This window comes from Pelophylax lessonae (assembly GCF_965119305.1).
Source record: "Pelophylax lessonae genome assembly, chromosome: 10".
Taxonomy (NCBI): Eukaryota; Metazoa; Chordata; class Amphibia; order Anura; family Ranidae; genus Pelophylax; species Pelophylax lessonae.
Window position 1 is genome coordinate 38,056,852 of NC_138777.1, and position 22,394 is coordinate 38,079,245.

At 41.5% G+C, this 22,394-nt stretch overlaps 1 protein-coding gene across 4 annotated transcripts in view; it reads left to right on the forward strand.

The window, feature by feature from the left end:
- SHANK2 (SH3 and multiple ankyrin repeat domains 2) overlaps positions 1-22,394 on the forward strand; it is a 976,209-nt gene that overhangs the window by 714,834 nt on the left and 238,981 nt on the right. For all 4 annotated transcript variants that reach the window (XM_082271109.1, XM_082271110.1, XM_082271111.1 and 1 more), the window contains exon 16: positions 11,414-11,538. In XM_082271109.1, the coding sequence (XP_082127235.1) occupies positions 11,414-11,538 (125 nt within the window). The remainder of the gene's footprint in view (positions 1-11,413; positions 11,539-22,394) is intronic.

The window sequence follows — 22,394 nt, forward strand, 5'->3', positions numbered from 1 at the left end:
ATCATGCACACATACTGTATTCCAAGTGGTCAGGGGCACCTGATTAACACAATCAAGATGCAAAAACTTTTTAGGCAGAAGGCTTAAACATAAAAGAGCTAACTGGGAGGGGTAACAAGAAGCTGCAGGCATCTCTTTCCATGCAAGGGTTAACACAGCTTGCAGACATTGCTTGGTCGACATACAAATATCTAATGCTATGGTATTTTCACTGTGTGCTTCTTGCACAGTGACACAGGGAGGAGGGAGCTGATGATACAGATATCTTAAAGCAGGCATTCACAACCAGTGGCAGGCAAATAGAAGCCCCAGCCTATCCTAAAGGCCTACAATTTGTAGTTCCTTAACAGCCGCATTGCCACAGGTGTCTGTACCCAGATGTAGTCAAGCTTTTAAAAAAGGAGGGAACAGGTAAAGCTGGGGGCGCCATGTTTATCTAATAACTGTGTGCAAGTTATGGGACTTTCCTGGCAAGTTGCCTCTTGAGTTTTTATATCAGTTATGTTAATCTGTAAACATGTAGCTCATCATTAAGCAGGTTTTTACCTTCACAGCATGATAGCATTTTGAGGCTGGGTTCACATATGGTTTCCCAACATCCAATTCGCATGACAGGTGAGTGGGACCAACTCTCCATGGAGCTGTTTCACACAGGTTCAGGGCGGTCATGGAGCGGATTGAAAAAGGGTCCTGTGCGTGTATGGGTCCGGTTCAGGTGTGAATCAAGGCAAAAATTTGGACCTGAATTGCACCTGAACCGGTGAACAGGGGCGCACAGGACCCCAGGCACGAACCCACGGGCGCATATGTGTGAACCCAGCCTGACATTTGAAAAAATGTTTAAGGTCCTCTTTCAAATACAACTGCCTACTGTAACTCTTTTAAAGCATTCACCTAATTTTGCAAGGCAGAGCAGAACATAAGGCCAATATATTGACAACCCATAACAACCAATCCCTGATCAGCTTTCGTAAGTCTGTTAGCAAAAACCTGATGAAAAAATGCTACCTCATTGGTTGCTTTGGATAAAGCTCCCCTTTAGCACTGCTATTGAACAATACCTTTGATTTCCATTCCAGAGTCACGCTATTGCCGCCGGCTGCCATCATGTGGAAGCCACTCCAACAATGACAGGACCTGGAATGTTGGGCCCTAGGCCTTGCATATGATTGAATGCTAATGAACATAGTTTTTGTAGTCTGATCATATGCAATGCTTTATTTTACCTGTAGATTTTGCTTAGACAGGTATGCTGGCCTTAACCTAGGCAGACCTCTATTCCATTATTTAAAAAAATAGAGATTCTATAAAATGGTCACAATGTGTTTCTACCAACTAGAATAGTTTTGTAATTTCTAGGCAGATGTACTTATTTATATCACTTATTTATAGCCCAGAAAACATAAATACGATGGGGTCTTCAAAAAGTTTCCGCACTTTTTTTAAACTCTATTTAATAGGAATTTCAAAAACAAATTACATCACTCTTCTACGTAGTCACCTTCCTCTACGAGGCATTTTTCCCAACATTGTACCAAACGTTATAATGCCATCAGCAAACAATATTTTTGGTTGGGTGGGTAGCCACTAATGCACCGCTGCTTTCACATCATCATCACATGAAAATCTTCTTCCCCATAGCATTTCTTTGAGTGGTCCAAAAAGGTGGAGATCAGATGGTGCTAAATCTGGACTATAAGCTGGGTGTTCCATAACCTCCGACTCATAAACGACTCTACAAGAGAGAGAGAACTTTATCCCCATACTGATCACACATTTGGAGATTAATTTGTGTTCCTGGCACTTCTTCTGCCCACAAAAAGCGTATGACGGAACGCTGTTCCTCTTTGGTGTAATTTATACATTTTGCAGCCATCTTCACCACAGTGTGACAACTCTTATACTAAACTGCAAGGTCAGCTGGCTTGCCAGATTAGTCACATGACATTCTCAGACACCACCAATTACTACTCCTTCCGTCCTCACAGTTTCCAACGAAAATGTAAAAGTGCGTAAATTATTTTAACACCCCTTGTATATAAGGGGGAAGTCTGTATAAATTCAAAAGAAGTATAGGGGCACTCAGGGGTCTTGCAGCAGAGATAAATCATAGCAACAGCATTTTTATTGTCAACGTTTCGATGGAGTTAGGTTCATCTTTCTCAAGACTTGAGAACAAGAAAGTCTTGAGAATGATGGACCGAATTCCATCAAAACGGCAACAAAAAAATACACTGTTGCTCTGATTTATCACCGCAGCAAGACTTGTGATTGCCTCTATACCTGTTTTGGATTTGTATAGATTTTTTTGTGGGTGAGCACCTGGGCATCTATCTCACACCTAGAGGCTGTTTAGGGGAACAGTGTATGTATTAGGAATCCAAAGGCTCACATATTCTAATTTTGGAGTCCGCCATGTAAAAAGTGTGACTTTCACAAGGTTTTGTTAAGGTCCAAAGCCAATGGTAAACTCTACACATAAACATAGAGTTGACACCTAAAGCCTAGTCAGATCATCGGGTATTTCACTGGTTAGTGATTTACTTTACATGAATAACAATTTTGGAAGATTTAGTTTTTCAAATGCTAGGTTTCCAGCTAGGTTATTTTCATGGTTCTGAAATACTCTTTTTCAATTACTCGCTACTTGTACAGGTAATAATCATCATATGAAATTAGATGAAAGATCATTCTGGCCTACTTAAAGCATGAATATAGCAAAATGTTTTTATTAGTCCAAAGAGACTTTAGTCAAATTCAAACTTTCTGGTTCCCATTATCATTTTCTAGGGACTGCATGAAGGTGATGACTGAGAGAGAGTTCTCAGGACAACTAAACAAGGGGCTCTGTAATAAGATGGCAAAAGACATTGGGGATGGTCATATGTACAGGCAAAACCTGAATGTCCTGTAGTTGTTTTTGCAACCATATACAGTGCCTTGCGAAAGTATTCGCCCCCCTTGAACTTTGCGACCTTTTGCCACATTTCAGGCTTTAAACATAAAGATATAAAACTGTAATTTTTTGTGAAGAATCAACAACAAGTGGGACACAATCATGAAGTGGAACGAAATTTATTGGATATTTCAAACTTTGTTAACAAATAAAAAACTGAAAAATTGGGCGTGCAAAATTATTCAGCCCCTTTACTTTCAGTGCAGCAAACTCTCTCCAGAAGTTCAGTGAGGATCTCTGAATGATCCAACATTGACCTAAGTGACTAATGATGATAAATAGAATCCACTTGTGTGTAATCGAGTCTCCGTATAAATGCACCTGCACTGTGATAGTCTCAGAGGTCCGTTTAAAGCGCAGAGAGCATCATGAAGAACAAGGAATACACCAGGCAGTGTTGTGGAGAAGTTTAAAGCCGGATTTGGATACAAAAAGATTTCCCAAGCTTTAAACATCCCAAGGAGCACTGTGCAAGCGATAATACTGAAATGGAAGGAGTATCAGACCACTGCAAATCTACAAAGACCTGGCTGTCCCTCTAAACTTTCAGCTCATAAAAGGAGAAGACTGATCAGAGATGCAGCCAAGAGGCCCATGATCACTCTGGATGAACTGCAGAGATCTACAGCTGAGGTGGGAGACTCTCTCCATAGGACAACAATCAGTCGTATACTGCACAAATCTGGCCTTTATGGAAGAGTGGCAAGAAGAAAGCCATTTCTTAAAGATATTCATAAAAAGTGTTGTTTAAAGTTTGCCACAAGCCACCTGGGAGACACACCAAACATGTGAAAGAAGGTGCTCTGGTCAGATGAAACCAAAATCGAACATTTTGGCAACAATGCAAAACGTTATGTTTGGCGTAAAAGCAACACAGCTCATCACCCTGAACACACCATCCCCACTATCAAACATTGTGGTGGCAGCATCATGGTTTGGGCCTGCTTTTCTTCAGCAGGGACAGGAAAGATTGTTAAAATTGATGGGAAGATGGATGGAGCCAAATTAAGGACCATTCTGGAAGAAAACCTGATGGAGTCTGCAAAAGACCTGAGACTGGGACGGAGATTTGTCTTCCAACAAGACAATGATCCAAAACATAAAGCAAAATCTACAATGGAATGGTTCACAAATAAACATATCCAGGTGTTAGAATGGTCAAGTCAAAGTCCAGACCTGAATCCAATCGAGAATCTGTGGAAAAAACTAAAAACTGCTGTTCACAAACGCTCTCCATCCAACCTCACTGAGCTTGAGCTGTTTTGCAAGGAGGAATGGGCAAAAATTTCAGTCTTTCGATGTGCAAAACTGATAGAGACATACCCCAAGCAACTTACAGCTGTAATCGCAGCAAAAGGTGGCGCTACAAAGTATTAACTTAAGGGGGCTAAATAATTTTGCACGCCCAATTTTTCAGTGTTTTATTTGTTAAAAAGTTTGAAATATCCAATCAATTTTGTTCCACTTCATGATTGTGTCCCACTTGTTGTTGATTCTTCACAAAAAATTACAGTTTTATATCTTTATGTTTGAAGCCTGAAATGTGGCAAAAGGTCAAAGTTCAAGGGGTGCGAATACTTTCGCAAAGCACTGTATTTCCTAAACACACACACTAGGACAATGATGGCAAACCTTGGCACTACGTTTCCCATGATGATTATATGCACTCTGCAGTGTAGTTGAGCATCATGGGAAATGTAGTTCCAAAACATCTGGGGTGCCAAGGTTCACCATCACTGCACTAGAATCACCCCCCTTTAGCACACCTGAGCATGCATGTTAAGTTAAAACAAAGTGGATTGACAGGGGAACATGCACACCAGTCTCATATTAAACAATAGCAATTTGAGGGTTGTTAAACCCATCTGATTGTTATATCCCCATGAAATTGTTTTATGATCCATATAATCATTGCACACCTATGGCCAGCATTAAATCTGCATTACCTAAGCCAAATTCACTACCAAGATCAAAAATAATATAGGGTCAATTCACTAAAGCATAAAGCATTTGGTGTATTCATTACCATGTGATATTGTTTTAACTTATTTTATCACATTCTATGTTTACTGCATATTATCATTTGTTATATTCTTGGTTTTGGGGGGATTTTTGGCATGTAAAATGCAGACTTTTGCATATTTTCACCCCTAAAATACTACCTGTTTCTAAATGACAATGTTTATTTGCCACTATGAGAGGTGTCTGTTGTTGAGGACTGAACATATAGAAAATTTGAAGCAGAGATAAAACGAGTTAAAATAACTGCCAATTCATGAAAAATAAATGAATATTGTATTTAAAAAGATAAATCTACACCTCTTTTCAATCATCATATATGTAAACTTGACATTTTAATAAGAACATCATCATTTGATAAAATCACACACAGTTAAAAAAATTGAAACAACTTAATGAATTGACGCTTAAAGATGATCTCCAGGCTAGCAGTGAATATACAGCTGAAATCCATATAGTTTATTTTCCAATATTTTTTATTTGTCCCTGCATTCCTGGGATTTTCTTTGCACTCTCAGGCAGCACAGCCAGGTAATTGACCTGACTTTTCTCTGCTGCAGGTAAGCCATGCAGCCTGGTCACCATTCTGCCCCCAGCTTGTCATTGGACAGTAGAGGAGGAACAGGAGTCATCCCTCTGCTGTCTCCATCTGTCAGCATGTGCCTCATTAGCATGTAACACACCTGATTGGTTCCTGGTGCTGCCCCTCCCTTTTCCAGTCCAAGGGCCACTGTTCAAGAAACCACAGGAGGTTGATACCAAGTCAGATTTAACTACTTATCTAGCTGACTTTAAAATTGTATTATATCTGCCTGGGGTTCTGCCTTAAATGGCATGAAAATAGAAAAAATGTGTGTTTTTTTTAGTATAAAAATAACCTTGAGATATTGTTTTTATACATTAACTGCAGTGCATGGCAGTGTATGTACAAGCTTGAAAGCCTCTGGTTCAGTTTTTTTGGGTCAGTAGTATTTTAATGATGTGAAATAATGCGACTCAGCAGGAATGTGGGACCTGTACGTGAGCAGATGCCAGAGGGATACACATACAGGTGTTGCTGATGTCTTCTAGGATCCAGCAGCAGTGCGCGGGTAGGTGGGGTGAAAGCACAGGCAGATTTATTATTGACTTTTCTAGAACACATCAATTGATCCCTCAGCCCAGCATTTGCCAGTCCTCTGGGTCTTCACGAGACTTCATTTCCAGCGGGCTGCTGTTTACTGCTTATAAAACATTCAGAGGGCCACTTTGTGTCATAAAGTAAATTGGCTAGCGCTGACCTAGGGGATGTCAAACGACGCTGACGCCTGTCATGAAGTGAAACCATTATTCCAGCACACAGGCTCACAAATCAGGCAGCGTAACTCAAGCAGTGTGAAGCGCCCAGTGTATTCTCTATGCAGAAGTCAATTTGTAGGTATTAAATACACTATTGAGAATAGCTAAAAGAAAGCTGAAAACAAGCAGGGACATTTCTTAACGTTTCCTTTTTGGCTGTATAGTTTGGAAAGAAAAATAAAACCCTGGAAGGTTTTTGGATTTCTGGATATAAAGGCTTAAAAGTGCTGCATCTCTTTTGTGGGCACTAGCTTGTATGTAGTTTGAATCACTAGTCATCTCCTTATACATGAAACACCTGCAGCTCAGGTATTGCCGCAGCTCAATTTCAAGAAAAGGGTGCTTTGTTGGTGCATGATCTAACCGCATAAAATGACACCCGTACAGATTCAGATAGACAACCCCCTTTTGTATAAGGCAATTACTGTTTATTATGTCTCCCTGTCTTATAATATTCAGGCCCATGTGGAAAGATTAAAATAGGACCTGTGAATGTCCCCTATTTCCTTGCATCTTATAGTTGACCTGTATGCAGCAGGACAAAAAAAAACCCTCCCGTGATGCAATAGGAATTTTCCCAAGGTCTACGCTGAGTAAGTGGTGCTGTCATTCAACATGATGTATTACGTTGGGGGCACATTTAGAATTCATTAGGGTATCTAGAACCACAACTGCTATTCTCTTGAAAGCAGAGGCAGTAATAGAGACATGTGTTGTGTTTTAGAGATTTAAACAGCTTCCTATGTTATATTATATTGTTTTTGTTGTTAAGATTCGTGATTGGGAAGCTGACATGAGTCATTCTGCTTAATTAGTAAACACTGACATGTACCACTGTATTGTAGACCAATGGTTCTCAACTACCAGGCCTTGGCCCGCTGCTGGGCTATGGCAACTCCTCTCCTGGGCCTTCAACCAGCTGCAGACCCTTTAACCTCCCACAGTGCCTCCCTATTCCCATAGTGCCCCCAGCTTCCCAGAGTTGTTAACAACGCTCCCAGGCCGCCTCAGAGTCTTCAAACTCCACATGCCTCACCACCTGCCAAAGTGCCCCACCAGCCCATTGCAGAGCCTTCAGCCCTCCATACTATCCTCAGCCTCCAACACTGTCCTAGAGTGCCCCCAACCTCCCCCGGTGCTCCTTAGCCCCCTTTGAAAACCTCATCTCATACAGGGCCTCAAACTCTGCTGCAGAGTCCCCTAACTCACTCTTCAACCCCCATCCTCCCCACAGTGACAGCCAACCCCATCTAGAGTCTTCTAGCATTTAAGGTCATTTTTTTGGAATCCCGTGCTTTTATTGTGTGCATGAAAACTTTATTCCACTGTTAAGGCTTGGAAGGCTTTGGAAGAATTTACCAGGTTCTGGTATGAGAAAGGTTGGGACCACTGTTTTAGCACATAGAACCACTGTGACCCCTTGGCATATACACAAACTTCTTTTGGCGTAAAGCTTAATAGTATGTTTTTGGATTGTGGGAGGAAGTCTGAGCTCCTAGATGAAAGTGATATGTGGATCCGATATGGATATTCCTGTGCTTTTGTAAGAGTAGAATGTAGGAATCTAAGTCTACAAAGTCATAGAGATAAATACTAAGCTACTGTGCTGCCCATGAGCTGACTCTAGCTATAGGAGTTGAGGCGACCAGTGCTATATACTTTATATACATATTTAGGAGCACTGCACACCATTGTAAGCATGTAGCTGTATCATTGATATTACTGGTCTTAATAGACAGATTCACAGATTGTACTACACTCCACCAAGCTTGTTACAACCTCTGTACAATTCCCTTTAGATTTACCTAGGATAGATCATATGAGGACATATCTAGACTATCCGTTTAATTAATATCCAGTCACTGCAGAGTTGTTGATAGACGGTACAGTCAGATTATAATGTGGTAGGCTTACAGTTTTGTGAAGAGGAAGCTAATATAACTCTGATCATCCTACCAGAGGATTAAACAGTTGCACCTGCACAGTAGTCTCCCTATGTACTCTTTTTATAAAAGGCTGTTATTAATAATGGTTATGCATATACTGCAGGATAAAGAAAACTCAATTTCTGGTTCCCCTCAGGCCACAAGCACCCAGCGACCTACTGGTTTACTCTTAATGCAATGTATGTCAAAGAGATGAGGAAGTACTTGCACCAGTGACCTACATACAGGAGGCCCCTATTCTATAGGAGCAATGCATATTCAGAAAAATGAAGGTTGACAGCTCACTAGGAGTTCTTGACATTACTGTAGCACCACAGGATATGTTTTGTGTCCCCTAGTGCGCTCATATGCTGTATGTTCAGCCAATAAAAAGAGCTTTGCAGACATTAGTTTGTAGTTATGAATATTTTAGTTTGGCCACTGCACTCTGAGCTGCTGTTGACAAGTAAGTTATATATACGCAAAGTAACATGATGAAATATTATACAGTATATACGCATGGAGGAATAATCCCTTAATTATTAGAAGATTAGGCAGAAAATGTAGTTCAATAGCTCTATTGAAGAAGAAATCTAAAAAGCAGAATATTGTTTTAAGCTGTTGAAATCACTAAACACGACCAGCCAACACTGCTGCCTATTCTGCTCTTACTACATGAAAGACTAGTAAGCTCTACATTAAAGACTAGTAAGCCATATCATTATGTACTATCATAAGGAATCTATAAATCCTGTTATTCCTTTTACTTGTTTGCTTTATTTAAACCTTGTTTTGACAAAATGGGGGTGCAGAACATATAATAAACACACTGAAAACATTATATCATAAGAGAGAAATTCAGGAAATGAGATTGAAACAAATGGATTCGCCAATGCGGAAGGAGGGAGAACAAATGATTTTAGTGGTCTAGTAAGCTGACAAGGGGTGTTTGCCAGCTGCACCATCTAGTTGTAGTGTGGAAATGCTTAGAATAGAACATGAAGGAGGAAAAAGAACAAGGAAGCCAAAAAAAAAAGAATAGGGGGGAGAAGCATAATGACGAGGAAACAGCATATTGACTAAAGTGCAAACCTTTTTTTTTTTTAGCTTTAATATAGTGGTAAGGAGTGGGAACCCCTGTCTAGGTCCCATTAGGGAGATTCACTCTCTGTGCTAGCACTGGTGACCACTGTCATCCAAAGATTTAAAATTATCACCAGAATAGGAGTAGAGTGAAAATCTTCTAATGGGGAGAGATGTTTCAATGGCAACAATCTAAGAGAGGATTCCTCACATTTCTTGTTGCGTCTACAGCAGTGTTTCGCAACATTTTTTCAGTGAAGGTACCTTTAAAATTCTGCACAATCTGTAGGCACCCCAGTCTAAAATGTAAAAAATGAAACTAATAGTTTTGTATAACACAGCAACATACACACATGTAGGACATCCAATGTTAGAGGTGATTTATTCTTCCAAAGCAAACACACCTTTGCACATTGGTATTCCAAGGTTTTTTTCTTCCCTCAGTTTCTTTCCCTCACTCAAGTAATGTGACCCCAGTGCTGAAGAAGGGGGCAGAGGAGGGGCAAACAAGGATGCTTTGCATGCACCAGACATCCCGCTTATCAACCGATGGCGTCATTGGCTGTTAGGACACTGACAGCTGGTAGGTAGTAATGGTGCACAATGAAAACCTGTGGCTTTGTGTAACTAAAAGGCAGGATTTATCAACCTACTGGCTTGTAAACAATTTTTCGACAATTTTTAGGCATTTTGCCAAGGCACCCGGGAAGAAACCTGAGGGCAACCTGGTTAAAAAAAAGCTGGTCTATAGGACAAGAAGTGAAGAGAAATCTTTTCAATGACACACAGGTGGCTAAAGAAACCTGAAAGAGGTTTTCACATTTCCCTAATCTATCCAAAATAAAAAAGAATGAAGGTGTTCTAATACCCAAGTACTAAATATTGAATGCAGTTACCTAATATAGCCATTCAGAAGACATCTGTACTACTCTGACATTAGCACAGTGGAATCTGATTGGTTCCTTTAGGTTACTACTCTTAAGAATTAGTACCTTTTCTGCAATGAGGCAATATATGTATCTTAAGAAGTGTGTATGTCCAGTCAGAACGTTTTTTTCTAAATTTTGGAATAAGTACTGTTACTATTTAAAAACCCAACATGAGTGCCATTCCTTCCCTACTTTATCCAAAACCAGAAAAAAAAGTTTCTGGTTTGACCTACACATTAATTGAAACTTCTGAAGCTTTTGCCCAAAGTATTGTACTAGCTCCAGGCAGGGCAGCCATCAGAAATTTTGGGGCCCCCTACACAGCTTTGGGACTGGGCCCCTCCGGGCCTGACAACCAATATTCCCCAGGGCCCAGCCCTCTGGCCGTCCCACTGAATCTGCCCACTGGCCATCCCACCGAGTCCTTCAGTGCACACAATTTTATTTTAACACTCCTACAACTTAATATATGAAAATGAATCCAATCCAGCAAAGATACAGCCCCAAATATCAGCAAAGAGACATCCCAATCCAGCAAAAAGACATCTCTTTGGCTGCATTGGCTTGCTCTGGGGCCGCCCTGTTTTAGCAATTGCTAGTTACTACAACAACAACTCAAACTTGTTGGTTGGGGCCTGGGTGGCCAGGCCCCTCGGAATCCCCGGGCCCCCTACATGTGTATGGGCTGTCCCCCCCCCCCCCTGATGGCAGCCCTGGCTCCAGGGCTCATCTTCCAGTAAGTCACAGACCTGGAACAAACACACAGTCAGTGAAGTCAGAACTCCTGTTTGGTCCAGTAGATGTCTTTGTTCCCATGTACTACTGAATACCAAACTGTAAGGAAGCTTTTTTAAGGTTCAGACCTGCTTTAAATATGGCATAAGAAGGGGATGACCACACATGGGAAACATTTTATCGTTTTCTAGAAATCTTCTTTTGGCAGGTCTGTAAAATCTGAGGCATCAGAGTACTTTCTCATTATTCTGTTACTGACATCCTATTTTAAAACTAATTCTTTACATAGTATGATTGAAAAAAAGACACAAGTCCATCAAGTTCAATCAATAGAAGGGTGAAAAAAACGTATGCAATCCGATATACACAATCCTAGTTCATCCATTCTCTGGACTCTTGAGGCTTAAATAATTTTTTTCCTCTTTTAGCGGACACTCCTATTGAGGAATTTAACCCAACACCGGCCTTCCCTGCTCTGCAGTACCTGGAATCAGTGGATGAGGATGGGGTGGCATGGCAAGCCGGCCTGAGGACTGGAGACTTCCTTATAGAGGTAGGAAACATGGGTTTCTGTTTTAAGTTCTGCAAAATCTCAAAATGGCTATTACAAGTCCACCCTCTCTTAGCTGAAAGCTGATTAGTTTCCACGGGTCACTGCTATATTTATTGTGATATTAAAATATGTCAGTCACCTCTAAGAGGGTGCCTTGGACTGGAGTAGATTCTTCACAAGGCTACATTGATAAGGTAACATGTTGTCTCTGAGACTGTCATTGTCCAAATTAATGTGACAACATAGTATGAGATTCTCTGTGAGCACAGGCTACGTTTATAATTATCTGCGCCAACCAACCACAAAGCAATGTCCGAAGTTCCTGGCTTCATGCAGCTTCCTTCTATGAGGTCACAGGTTTGAATAAAGGGTACTGAAATGCATATTTTCAGTAAGAATCTGTAAAAAGGAAAAGCAGTTTCTAAATATTTTAGCCTGCCTTGCCATGCTTGATCTTGCTTCGAATGTGACAGATTTGCATTAAATGAGCCCAGATTTGTTGTAATACTTCTGTATATCAAAGCTTGTGTTCAGCATGCAATTTTGGATGTTATTCATTGATTTCTCTAGCGATCCGTGTGTTAAAGCTGATTTGTTGGAAGAAGATCATGTAAATTTGCTTGCTTTACTGAAGCTTGACGTTTTGTTCAGTGTGCTGTGGAGCTGTATGGCAGTGTTGTGTAGATCCTAAAAACGATAAGTGACGGTGAAGAGATTTCCAACCTCAATGAACTGGATATGGCTATGAAGAATTTCCAATGTTTGCAGACTGTGCAGAGTAGACACTAAAAAATAGGTGCTTGATCGGTGGTCGTGGTGTTCTTGCACAGTCATACTTTGGTGTTTGTACCATGATGTTTGTGTTCAAGGGAAATAAGGTTGGTTTACTTTTAAATGGGTTATTATTGGCACGGTAATAAGACAAAGGCATGCTTCAGTGCTGGATGCTTGCTTGATGAACTGAGATTTAAGTGCACTGATGTTTTGCATTACCAAACTGTGAAGAGTTCGATGCTTTGTTAAACATTTTTTATTTTTTTGCGAGCAGATGGTAAAACGAAAAAAAAAAAACCTTAAAAATTGTGAATTAAAGCCTGTATATGTGTTTCTGGCATGATTAAAAGTGTATGTAAAGCCAAAATGTTGTTTCTTAAAGTTTTGCATGTAGTAGGGAAGTGTTCAAAACCTTATCAAGTTATTTATTGTTGATTTTTCCCACCAAGGAGATTTACCTTAACAATTTGTCCTGGTGACTATTGTCTCTGGGACAGAAAGTGATGGAAATCCACAATTTTAAAGTGTTCACGGGTACAGGAGAAATCTTCAGGTGGGGACACCAATTCTGGTGACAACTAACCAAGAGTAGATTTGCTGCTGGGTCCCTAGGACAAGAAGTGAAGCAAACTCGGCCCACACAGGGGTTTCAACCCTTCCCTACTCTATCCAAAAATAATAACGAACCCTTTTTTTTGGCCTATAGATATATTTTAATTGTGGTGAACTTTATTACATTCTTCTTATCGGAGGTAGAACAACCTTAGAACCAGTTGACAATGTTGCTGAAGTCACTTGGTAAACCTTTTGGGGTTTATTTACTAAAGCTAAAGAGGGCAAAATTTGTCACAGTTTTGCAAAGAAACCAATCGGCTTCCATGTTTTATTGCTAAAGCTAATTTAAACAAGCTGAGGTTAGAAGCTGATTGGTTTCTCTGCAGAATTGTTACTAATTTTGCCCTATCTATCTTTAGTAAATAAACCCCTTTGTGTCTTTACATTAAGTGAGCTGTCACCAGGAATTGCAGATATTAAAAAGGGTTGTTCAAGCTTTGTGGGAGCATTAAAATCCGAGCCCACTGTATTATGCAAACCTTGACTTACCTCTCATATGAGTAGGTCAGTGAGTCCACTCATCGCTTTTCTGTGGTTGTGTGATTTTATCTCCTGGTGAGAGCTTATTAGGATTAAAGGCAAACAGCGTTACTTTAATGTATTTGTGTGTGTTCTATGATAAATATAATTGCTTTGGTTAATTAATTAATTTTGTCTTTGTTCTATCACTGATAGATTTTCTTACATGCCCTATATTGCTTGGGAATCAGCCTTTATTCATGTGTTTCCTCTAATAAATTGCAGTTGGGATTTCCATGAATGGCTTTTCTATTAGGTGTGTAGGCCACATGACCACACTTCCATTTCTCCTCTCCCTCTCTTTTAGCATGGCACCACTTGTCCCTAAAATGACACAGAGCATTTATGGATTTGACAGGTATTGAAGCAATGCATTGTGGGAGACAATGTCAGGAGCAGCTTGGACTGTAATAGACCATATGAGAGGGTGTAGGCTAAGGTATTTAAAGATAACAGAATTGTGCAATAAAGTTGTTTTGTAAAGTGTAGAAGATGGCTTGTAGAATATAGTGTGGAATGTCTAGACCAAGTATGTCTCATTTTCTGTAATACAATTTGACTTGATCAGTAGAGACAAAGAGAATGTGTAGTAACAAATCAGAATTTGACTTTCACTAATCTGATTAAGATGAAATGTATTTGGTTTCTATATGCTATAGGTCTTTAGATCGTTAGGTTAAGGGGAACCAGTCATGACTGGGCTATATGGAATAATCCTAATATAACTCAATCTTAAAACGACATTAAAGCTTTTTTTAATAAAATGACGAGCATGTTATACTTACCTGTTCTGTGCATTGGTTTCGCACAGGGCAGCCTAGATCCCCCCTTTTCGAGTCCCTGGCTGGAGCTCCTGGCCCCTCCCTCCTGTTGAGTGCCCCCACAGCAAGCAGCTTGCTATGGGGGGGGCACCCAAGCCAAGCTGCAGCTCCGTGTATCCATTCAGACACTGGGCTGCCGTTCGGCCCCACCCCCTCTCTCTCTCCTGATTGGCTAACTGAGTTGATTGACCGCAAAATTATTGCACAGAGCAGCCCTGATCCTTTTCTTGTGGGGTCCCCCACCGGTGCTCCAAGCTCCTCCTCATGGGCAAGTGCCACAATGGAAAGCCGCTTTCTATGGGGGGACCTGTGTATGCTCGCTGTCGAGCTGCCTTGTCTGTATCTATTGACAGAGAGCAGGCGACTCGGCCCCGCCCTTGCTCTTTTGGCAAAGCATTTAATTGACAGCAGTGGGAGCCAATGGCTATCAATCTGCCCTGAGAGGAGTGAGACAGCGGCGAGATCTACATCTCTCATGCACATCACTGGTTCGGATTTGGCTCAGGAAAGTCCGGGGGGGGGGGGTGCTTTGCAGCACAGAAATTTGCACCTTAATGCATAGAATGCATTAAGCTGAAAAACCTTAACGGTTTAGAACCACTTTAATTATTTAAAATGTACTAAATATTTATACTTGGCCACTCACTCACTTTGTTAGTACCTAAGAGCTCATTGTGTCAGGGGATGAAAAGTCAACTGAAGTCAAGTGAGAGCATAGCTCCCAACTGTCCCTGATTTCGTTTTGAACAAAGTCCCTCTGTACCACCTTCCTCCTCATTTGTCCCTCATTTTGGATATTTTAAATACCAAGGAAAATATATTTGTCATAAACAACTAAAGATTAGGATTCTTACATATACCTAGCCACAACTGGTTCTCCTAAAGGCCTTCTGTAGCATACGTTATGTATTTCAGCAGCGGTAGATGTTTCTTTAAAGGTTGACTTTATTCTTCATATCATAAAGTCCTGGAGTCAGATAACAGAATTTTCTTTCTATCGACTTCTGCACATCTAACATATAACTACAGAATGGTTAATGATTCAATGGAATTGTGAACAAAACGGGTTACATTGTTAGTGTACAGCAGAAATTCATTCTACCAGCATCCAATTAGTGAGTGATTTAATGGCTAATAGGAAAATGGGCAGACAAGATGGGCCATGTGGTCCTGCACCATCCAGTCTTCTCATACAATTAGCTAATGTGAGCATTCCAACATGGCTGCCCTTGTGGTGGAAGTTCCGGGGCTTGGGTTGCCATGGAGACAGGAACAGTAATCCTGAATGCTGAATTTAGCTGTTTGATACTGAACTAAGGAAGTGGTTGATTTGCAGCACGCCAAATAGAAATGAAGGTTAAGAGATGTTTGGCATTTTGCTGTTTGTGCACACAGGAGATAGAGTATGGAGAATTTTGTGGTGTACATTCATTGGTTCATTATTTGTACTATAATGTCTCTTTAGATGCAGCAGTGAGTACTATGTATCTGTATTGTATCACTGAGAATTTTTAGAAGTCAGGCTTTATTAGGGCAGTGCAAAGAGCATTCAAACGATGTGAAGGATACTAACTCAGCAACCAAATACATTTTGGTTAGCAGTGAGACCAGTGCAAGCTAATTGGTTGCTGTGAGTTACTATGCTTTCTACGTTGCTCGTTGCCTTACTGAGAGTCTTGTGATTCTTACATAAAGTCAAAGAGGAACTAACTTACCATGCCTTGTGGTCACTGTGTCTTTATATGGAGACGACCATGTTGGTAGAGGCAGGGTTTAACTTCCTCATGTCAGAGTCTTCAGCATAGAGAACAGTGAGCAGCAGAGTAGTGACATCACCAAACCTCCTAAAGCTAGCAGTCAAATGCCGCAGTGCCTTGGGTCACACACTGCAAATTTACACCTATGAGGTGTGCCTAGACACCCTCACATATTAGGGAGTACTCTGCTATTTTTTCAGGAGGAATTCAGGACATAGGGTACTTTTTTCAGGGTACTGTGTAGGCACACCTACCGTTGTATTAGGGATGCACCGATACCAAGTACCAATACTTTTTCTCAAGTACTCTCCAATACCAATTACTGATACCTATTTTTAGTGCCATGTGACAGTTTTTTTTAGGGCTTGTTCACACCATACCTGCATAAAAACTGATGGGAAATCGCACAGATTTTACTGCAGAGACATCAGTTTCACATCAGATTCAGATCAGTTTCACATCAGTTTTAATGTGCGTTTCAGTAAGTTTTCACAGCCTGTTTGCAATGCGATATGAAAAAGTCCAGTGCGATTTCAGTCCTGTTCAGGTGCGATTTCTAATCTCATACACTACAATTTGCATTGGTACCTGAACCGCACCTGAAATCACACTGCAATACGGGCTGGAAGGTACCATTTGCACAAGTACTTTAACTCGTGCGAATGCTTAGTGCCGGCACTGATACTAGCATTGATCAGTGCAACTCTATAGATGTTCTCAATCTTCACTTATTGAGTTCAGTTTCACTTTGAAGCCCAACTCTGAGCAAAAACCCCCTTATACACACCTTGCCAGATATTTTTTCCATGTTTCTACTTGGAGAAGCAAATTATACTCACCCCAGTCTCCCCCATCCAGGCCACAAATTCCCTAGAAATTGACGGTACCCTTAAGTCCCCTTGAGCTGATGCCAGCCCTCTTTTGGATCTTGAGGGAACCCCTCCAATGGACAGCCAATGGGAACGGTCCACGTCATGCAGGCAGTTTTATCCCAGAGTTGGGCTTTAAAAAGGAAGTAAAGTCTGTAGTTTTTTTTTCTTACCTGAAAAGTAAAGGCATAATGTGCTAGTATGCATCGCATACTAGCACATTATGTTACACCTCCAAAACGAAGCCCTCGTCGTCCCGTCTTCCTTCCGGGTCTGCGGACTCCGGCTGTGCTACTGGCCAGAGCCGCGTGATGTCACTGCGTGGGAGTCGCCGGTCACGGCACAGGGCTCTGAAGAAACAGCACGGGCGGCCGTTCCTTCAGAGCGCATGCGCCGATGACGTCATTGGCGCAGTATACAGTAAATATCTCCTAAGGGGTGCAAGTTTAGAAGATATTTACAGTACCTATAGGAAAGCCGCCTTATTGGCTTACCTATAGGTACAAACATTACAGGGGGATTTACAACCTCTTTAACCACTTTACCCCCGCTCACTGTGCCTCTACTGCGGCACAGTGGCTCGTTATCGTCCAGCGACGTAGACCTACGTCGCTGGACTCCTCCCCCTGTAGGCGCGCTCCCGCTGTTTTCATTCACAGCGGGAGTCGGGCCAGGGGAGGAGCGGCGGCGATCGCCGCTGCTCTTCCCCGATCGTCGGGGAATCTAGTTTGGAGATCCGCCCGCCTGTGTAAACAGAGCGGGCGGATCTCCTAAGTGACAGGGAGTGACAGATCGGAGTGTTCAGCATAGCTGAACATCCGATCTGTCCCTAACTCACTCAGTCCCCTCCCCCCCCACACGTCAGTAAGCACCAGGCATACATTAACCCCTCCCTCTCCAATAAAATTAACCCCTTCCCTGCCAGTGTCATTTTTACAGTAACAGTGCATATATATATATATATATATATATAGCACTGATTACTGCAGTAATGTCACTGGTACCCCCAAAAGTGTCAAAAATGTCAGTCAAGGGTCCGATCTGTCCGCCGCAATGTCGCAGTCCCGCAAAAAAAAATCGCAGATCGCCGCCATTACTCGTTAAAAAAAAAAAACACCAAAAATGACAGAAATTTTCCCTTAGTTAGTAAACGCAATAACTTTTGCGCAAACCAATCAAAATACGCTTATTGTGATTTTTTTTTACCAAACATAGGTAGCAGAAAACAAATTGGCCAAAAATTAAAAAAAAATTAGATTTTTACATTTTTTTGGGAGGAATTTCATATAAAAAAATGTTAAAAATATTGTTATTTTTTCAAAATAAACGCTCTTTTTTTGTTTATAGCGCAAAAAGTAAAAATCGCACAGGTGATCAAATACCACCAAAAGAAAGCTCTGTTTATGGGAAAAAAAAGGACGTAAATTTCGTTTGGGTATGGCGTCGCACGACCGCGCAATTGTCAGTTAAAGTCGCACAGCGCCGAATCGCAAAAAGTGGCCTGGACGTAAGACAGCAAAATCCTCTGGTGGTAAAGTGGTTAAGGAATAGGTATCCGCCTTCTTACAATGCAGTGACAAAAACTGTACTCCATATGTAAGACATACAATAAATATATAGGCAAATGTTAAATAATCACATCACATGCTTTCAATCGCCATTTGTTTTTTTCCTTTACGCCCCAAGATTATACATGCTTTTATATCTATCACACGGCATTCAGTGAAGGTCCTTTTTAAGCACACTCTTCCTCATCCGTATTCCAATTATTGTACTGGGGCAATGCTATTACTACGGTCTAGGTGCAAAATCATACATCAGTCATCCCCAAGCTTCATTTGTCATGTAAGTGCCCATTTTGTACAGATCCTTCTCTATTAGGCCACTATGCTGCTATGTTTTGGTAATTCTATGTAGCTTTTTGACATCAGCAAAAATGGCAACATTGCTTTCAAATTCATACATCAGGTTATTAATATAAAAAAAAAGTGAAGGAAGATTTTTTGATGTCAGCATTAGCTTTCCTGGATTAGCAGCTCACAGAAATTTTTTGCCTGGAGACGCTGTTTAAAAATAAACACACTGCAAAGTAGAAATGGTCTTCAAGAGGGAAAGCCAATATTTCATCTTAGCCCGGGCAAAAAAAGTTATCAGCCTTTATGTGTTAACAGCCTGTAGTTGTGAAAGAGAAGACTGTGTTTTGATATGGAGAGGTGAGCAGTATACAATGTGACCTGAGTGTTCAGTGTTAGGACCATTTACAGTAAGCCTCTATTTTCACTCTCCAAGCTATTCACACAATTGAATGGTGAGAAAACCGCCTTCCTTACATAGAGCTCTTTTTGTGTTCCTGTTTGGCTATAGCTGGATAAGTTCTTTTACAAGTAGACATTCTACATACAGTATATTTTACTCTTGTTCTGTTAAAGAATAATTCCAGGTATGAATATTATACATAGTTACATTTGTCCAGCTTGGCCCAATGTAACTATGTATATACCATACCTGGCTGATGCCCCTGGAAGCTGAAAAACCCTGAAGTAGGCACTGCTACTCCATTGATCTACACTTGTTTCCGGGTCCCACGTCAAGCGGCTGCACTTACTTTACTACCTTACCTAAGTTACCTTACCGTAAGTTGGCCGCTCACTACGAGCGCTATTCAGAGAATGGTTTGCATTTTCTGAATGAATGCAAAGTGTTCCCTGATGGGATGAAGTTGAGAGGCTGGGCAGTGGGCAGTGATGTCACGTTTTCCACCCTGTCCAATCATAGAACGCTTTGAATTCAGTCAGAATGCAAAGCCTTCTCTGACTGGTGCCTGTGCGGCCAATGGCCAACCTTCATAGTGTTCAGTAAGTAGGAGTGCAGTTGCTCGCAGGATCTGGAAGCAGGTGGAGATCACTGGACTAGTGGTGTCTACTTCAGTAATTTCCAGCCTCCAGAGGCATAGGTCAGGTATGGTATATACATAGTTACATTGATCCAAGCTGGACCAATGTAACTATTTATTAAATACCTATACACTTCTTTAAAGTAATTGTAAAGTCTTGTTTTTTTTTTTTTAAATTAAAATAGCAAACATATTATGCTTACTTGCTCTGTGCAATGGTTTCGCACAGGGCACTCCGGATCCCCCCCTTTTCGGGTCCCTGGCTGGAGGTCCTGGCCCCTCCCTCCTGTTGAGTGTCCCAACAGCAAGCTGCTTCCTATGGGGACACCCAAGCCGAGCTGCAGCTCCATTAATCCATTCAGGCATGGTGCTGCGGTTTGGCCCCGCCTGCTCGCTCTCCTGATTGGCTAACTGAGTTGATAGAAGAGGGAGCCAATGGAGCTGCTGCTGTGTCTCATCCAATCAAGAGAGAGAGTCCCGGACAGCCAAGGAACTCATGGACATCTATGAATAGAGAGGAGGCTCAGGTAAGTATTAGGGGGGCTGAGGGGGGGGCTGCTGCACACAGAAGGCTTTTGATCTTAATGCATAGAATGAAGATCAAATAATAAAAAAAAAGACCCCACTGGTGATCAAACCCCACCAAACAAAAGCTCTATTTGTGTGAAAAAAATTATAAACATTTAGTGCCGGTTTACACTAGCATGATGCCAGACATCGCAAGTGATTCGCACTGTGTTGCTGTGCAGATTACATGCAATGCCTGAGCGATGCAAATTCAGCCATACAAACTGTATGGCTGAATTTGCATTGCACTCACACCATAATGGTGCAGGACCCTTTTTCTGGTTCACACTGTAATCGGATCGCATGGGTGTGAACACTGATTCCTGCATCATTTGATAGTTCGCACTGCGACATGCGAACCAATCTGGGGTTGTCATTTCCTTTAGATTGACACCTGCAGCGGTTCGCATAAGGAAAAGTAAAGGCATAATGTGCTAGTATGCATCACATACTAGCACATAATGTGACCACTCCAAATGAAGCCCTCGTCGTCCCTGCTGGACTATGCATCCTTCTTCGCCCGTCTTCCTTCCAGGTCTGCAGACTCTGGCTGTGCTACTGGCCAGTCACGGCATGGGTGGCGTTCCTTCTGAATGCATGCACCGATGACGTCATCAGCAAAAGTATACAGTAAATATCTCCTAAACGGTGCAAGTTTAGGAGGTATTTACAGTACCAATAGGTAAGCCTTAATATAGACTTACCTTTGGGCACAAACATTACAGGGGGGTTTACAACCTTTTTTAATTTGTTTACAGTGTTGCATGACCGTGGAATTTCCAGTTAAAGTAGAGCACAAATGGTCTGGCCATGACTGGAGGTCAAGTGGTCACTGCACATGACCGCAGCATTCTGGTGTGAACAGGACACACAGAAAACAATTGTTTTCTATGTGTCAATGCGGTGACCTGCATTGTTCCAGTGCAGTAAAACTCACGTCAGTACAGTATATGTGAATAGGCCCTAAGTGTTTGCTGTTCAGATAACTCTGTGGTTAGTAACCACTTCTTTGTACATATCAGTTTCATGTTTACCGAGCCAGTACAAGCAATGGAGGAGATCACAATACAGTGAATACCCAGGGACAGCTCGGTTCGCACAGCTTAGTCCAGGAGCCAGAGATATCGATATCCATTGATTTGCTGGTTGTAATGTTTGCTGCGCTGTGCAAAGGCCTCCTTGGGCATTAACATGAAACATGCTATTACTGCAGGTGATACTAGATGATAGCCCGTCCTCTGTAACCTGGAACTAGGCATGTGGAACATCTTGTACTGCTAGTGAATTTCTCACCTCGCTTCCTCCCCCTCGCACACGGAGTGTTGTGCTGGTACTCTGCCCACTGCATCCTATTATTCATATAATGACACGGGCTCACAGACATTGCTCCCCAGTATGTTCCAGGCCTAGAGAAGGATTTCATTGGAAGAGAAGGTGCAGAAGAAAACGTGGACTTTCCTTTAGCAAACAACATGTTTGATTTAAAGGAAAACCTGCCTGAGAGAATTATGGATGCTACCATTGCTGACATTGCTTCTGCAAATTCAAATTGCCTGGCAGTCTCTGATGTCACAATTTTGTTTTACTAACCCAATGTATGCAGATTAGAAATCCAAAGTGAGTCAGAGATTTTAATCTGTATAGTTATTCCAGGTCAATATTTCCAAGAACTGAAGCCATTGGATCATTACAGCCATACAACTGGCATTTTTTTTTTTTAGGTATGGCAGATGGCAGTATTGAGATTTTTCCAAATACAAGTTTTCTTTGAAAAGCTTGTACTGGAGAATAAAAAAAAAATGGCCCATATGTGGCCATACCTACCTAGCATGCTATATCTCTGCATGTATGAATTAGGACAGCATATTAATCCCATCACTGTGCTTCTGCTCCTTCACTGACCAATCGTAGGCTGAGGTGGGTCCTAAACTAGAGTGTATTTCTTAGCTACAGTAAAGTCTTAAAGCCCAACCCTGGGCAACACAAAAATGACCCCTTGAAGTGGGGCTGATGGCACGTACTCACGCCTCAGCAGCGGACT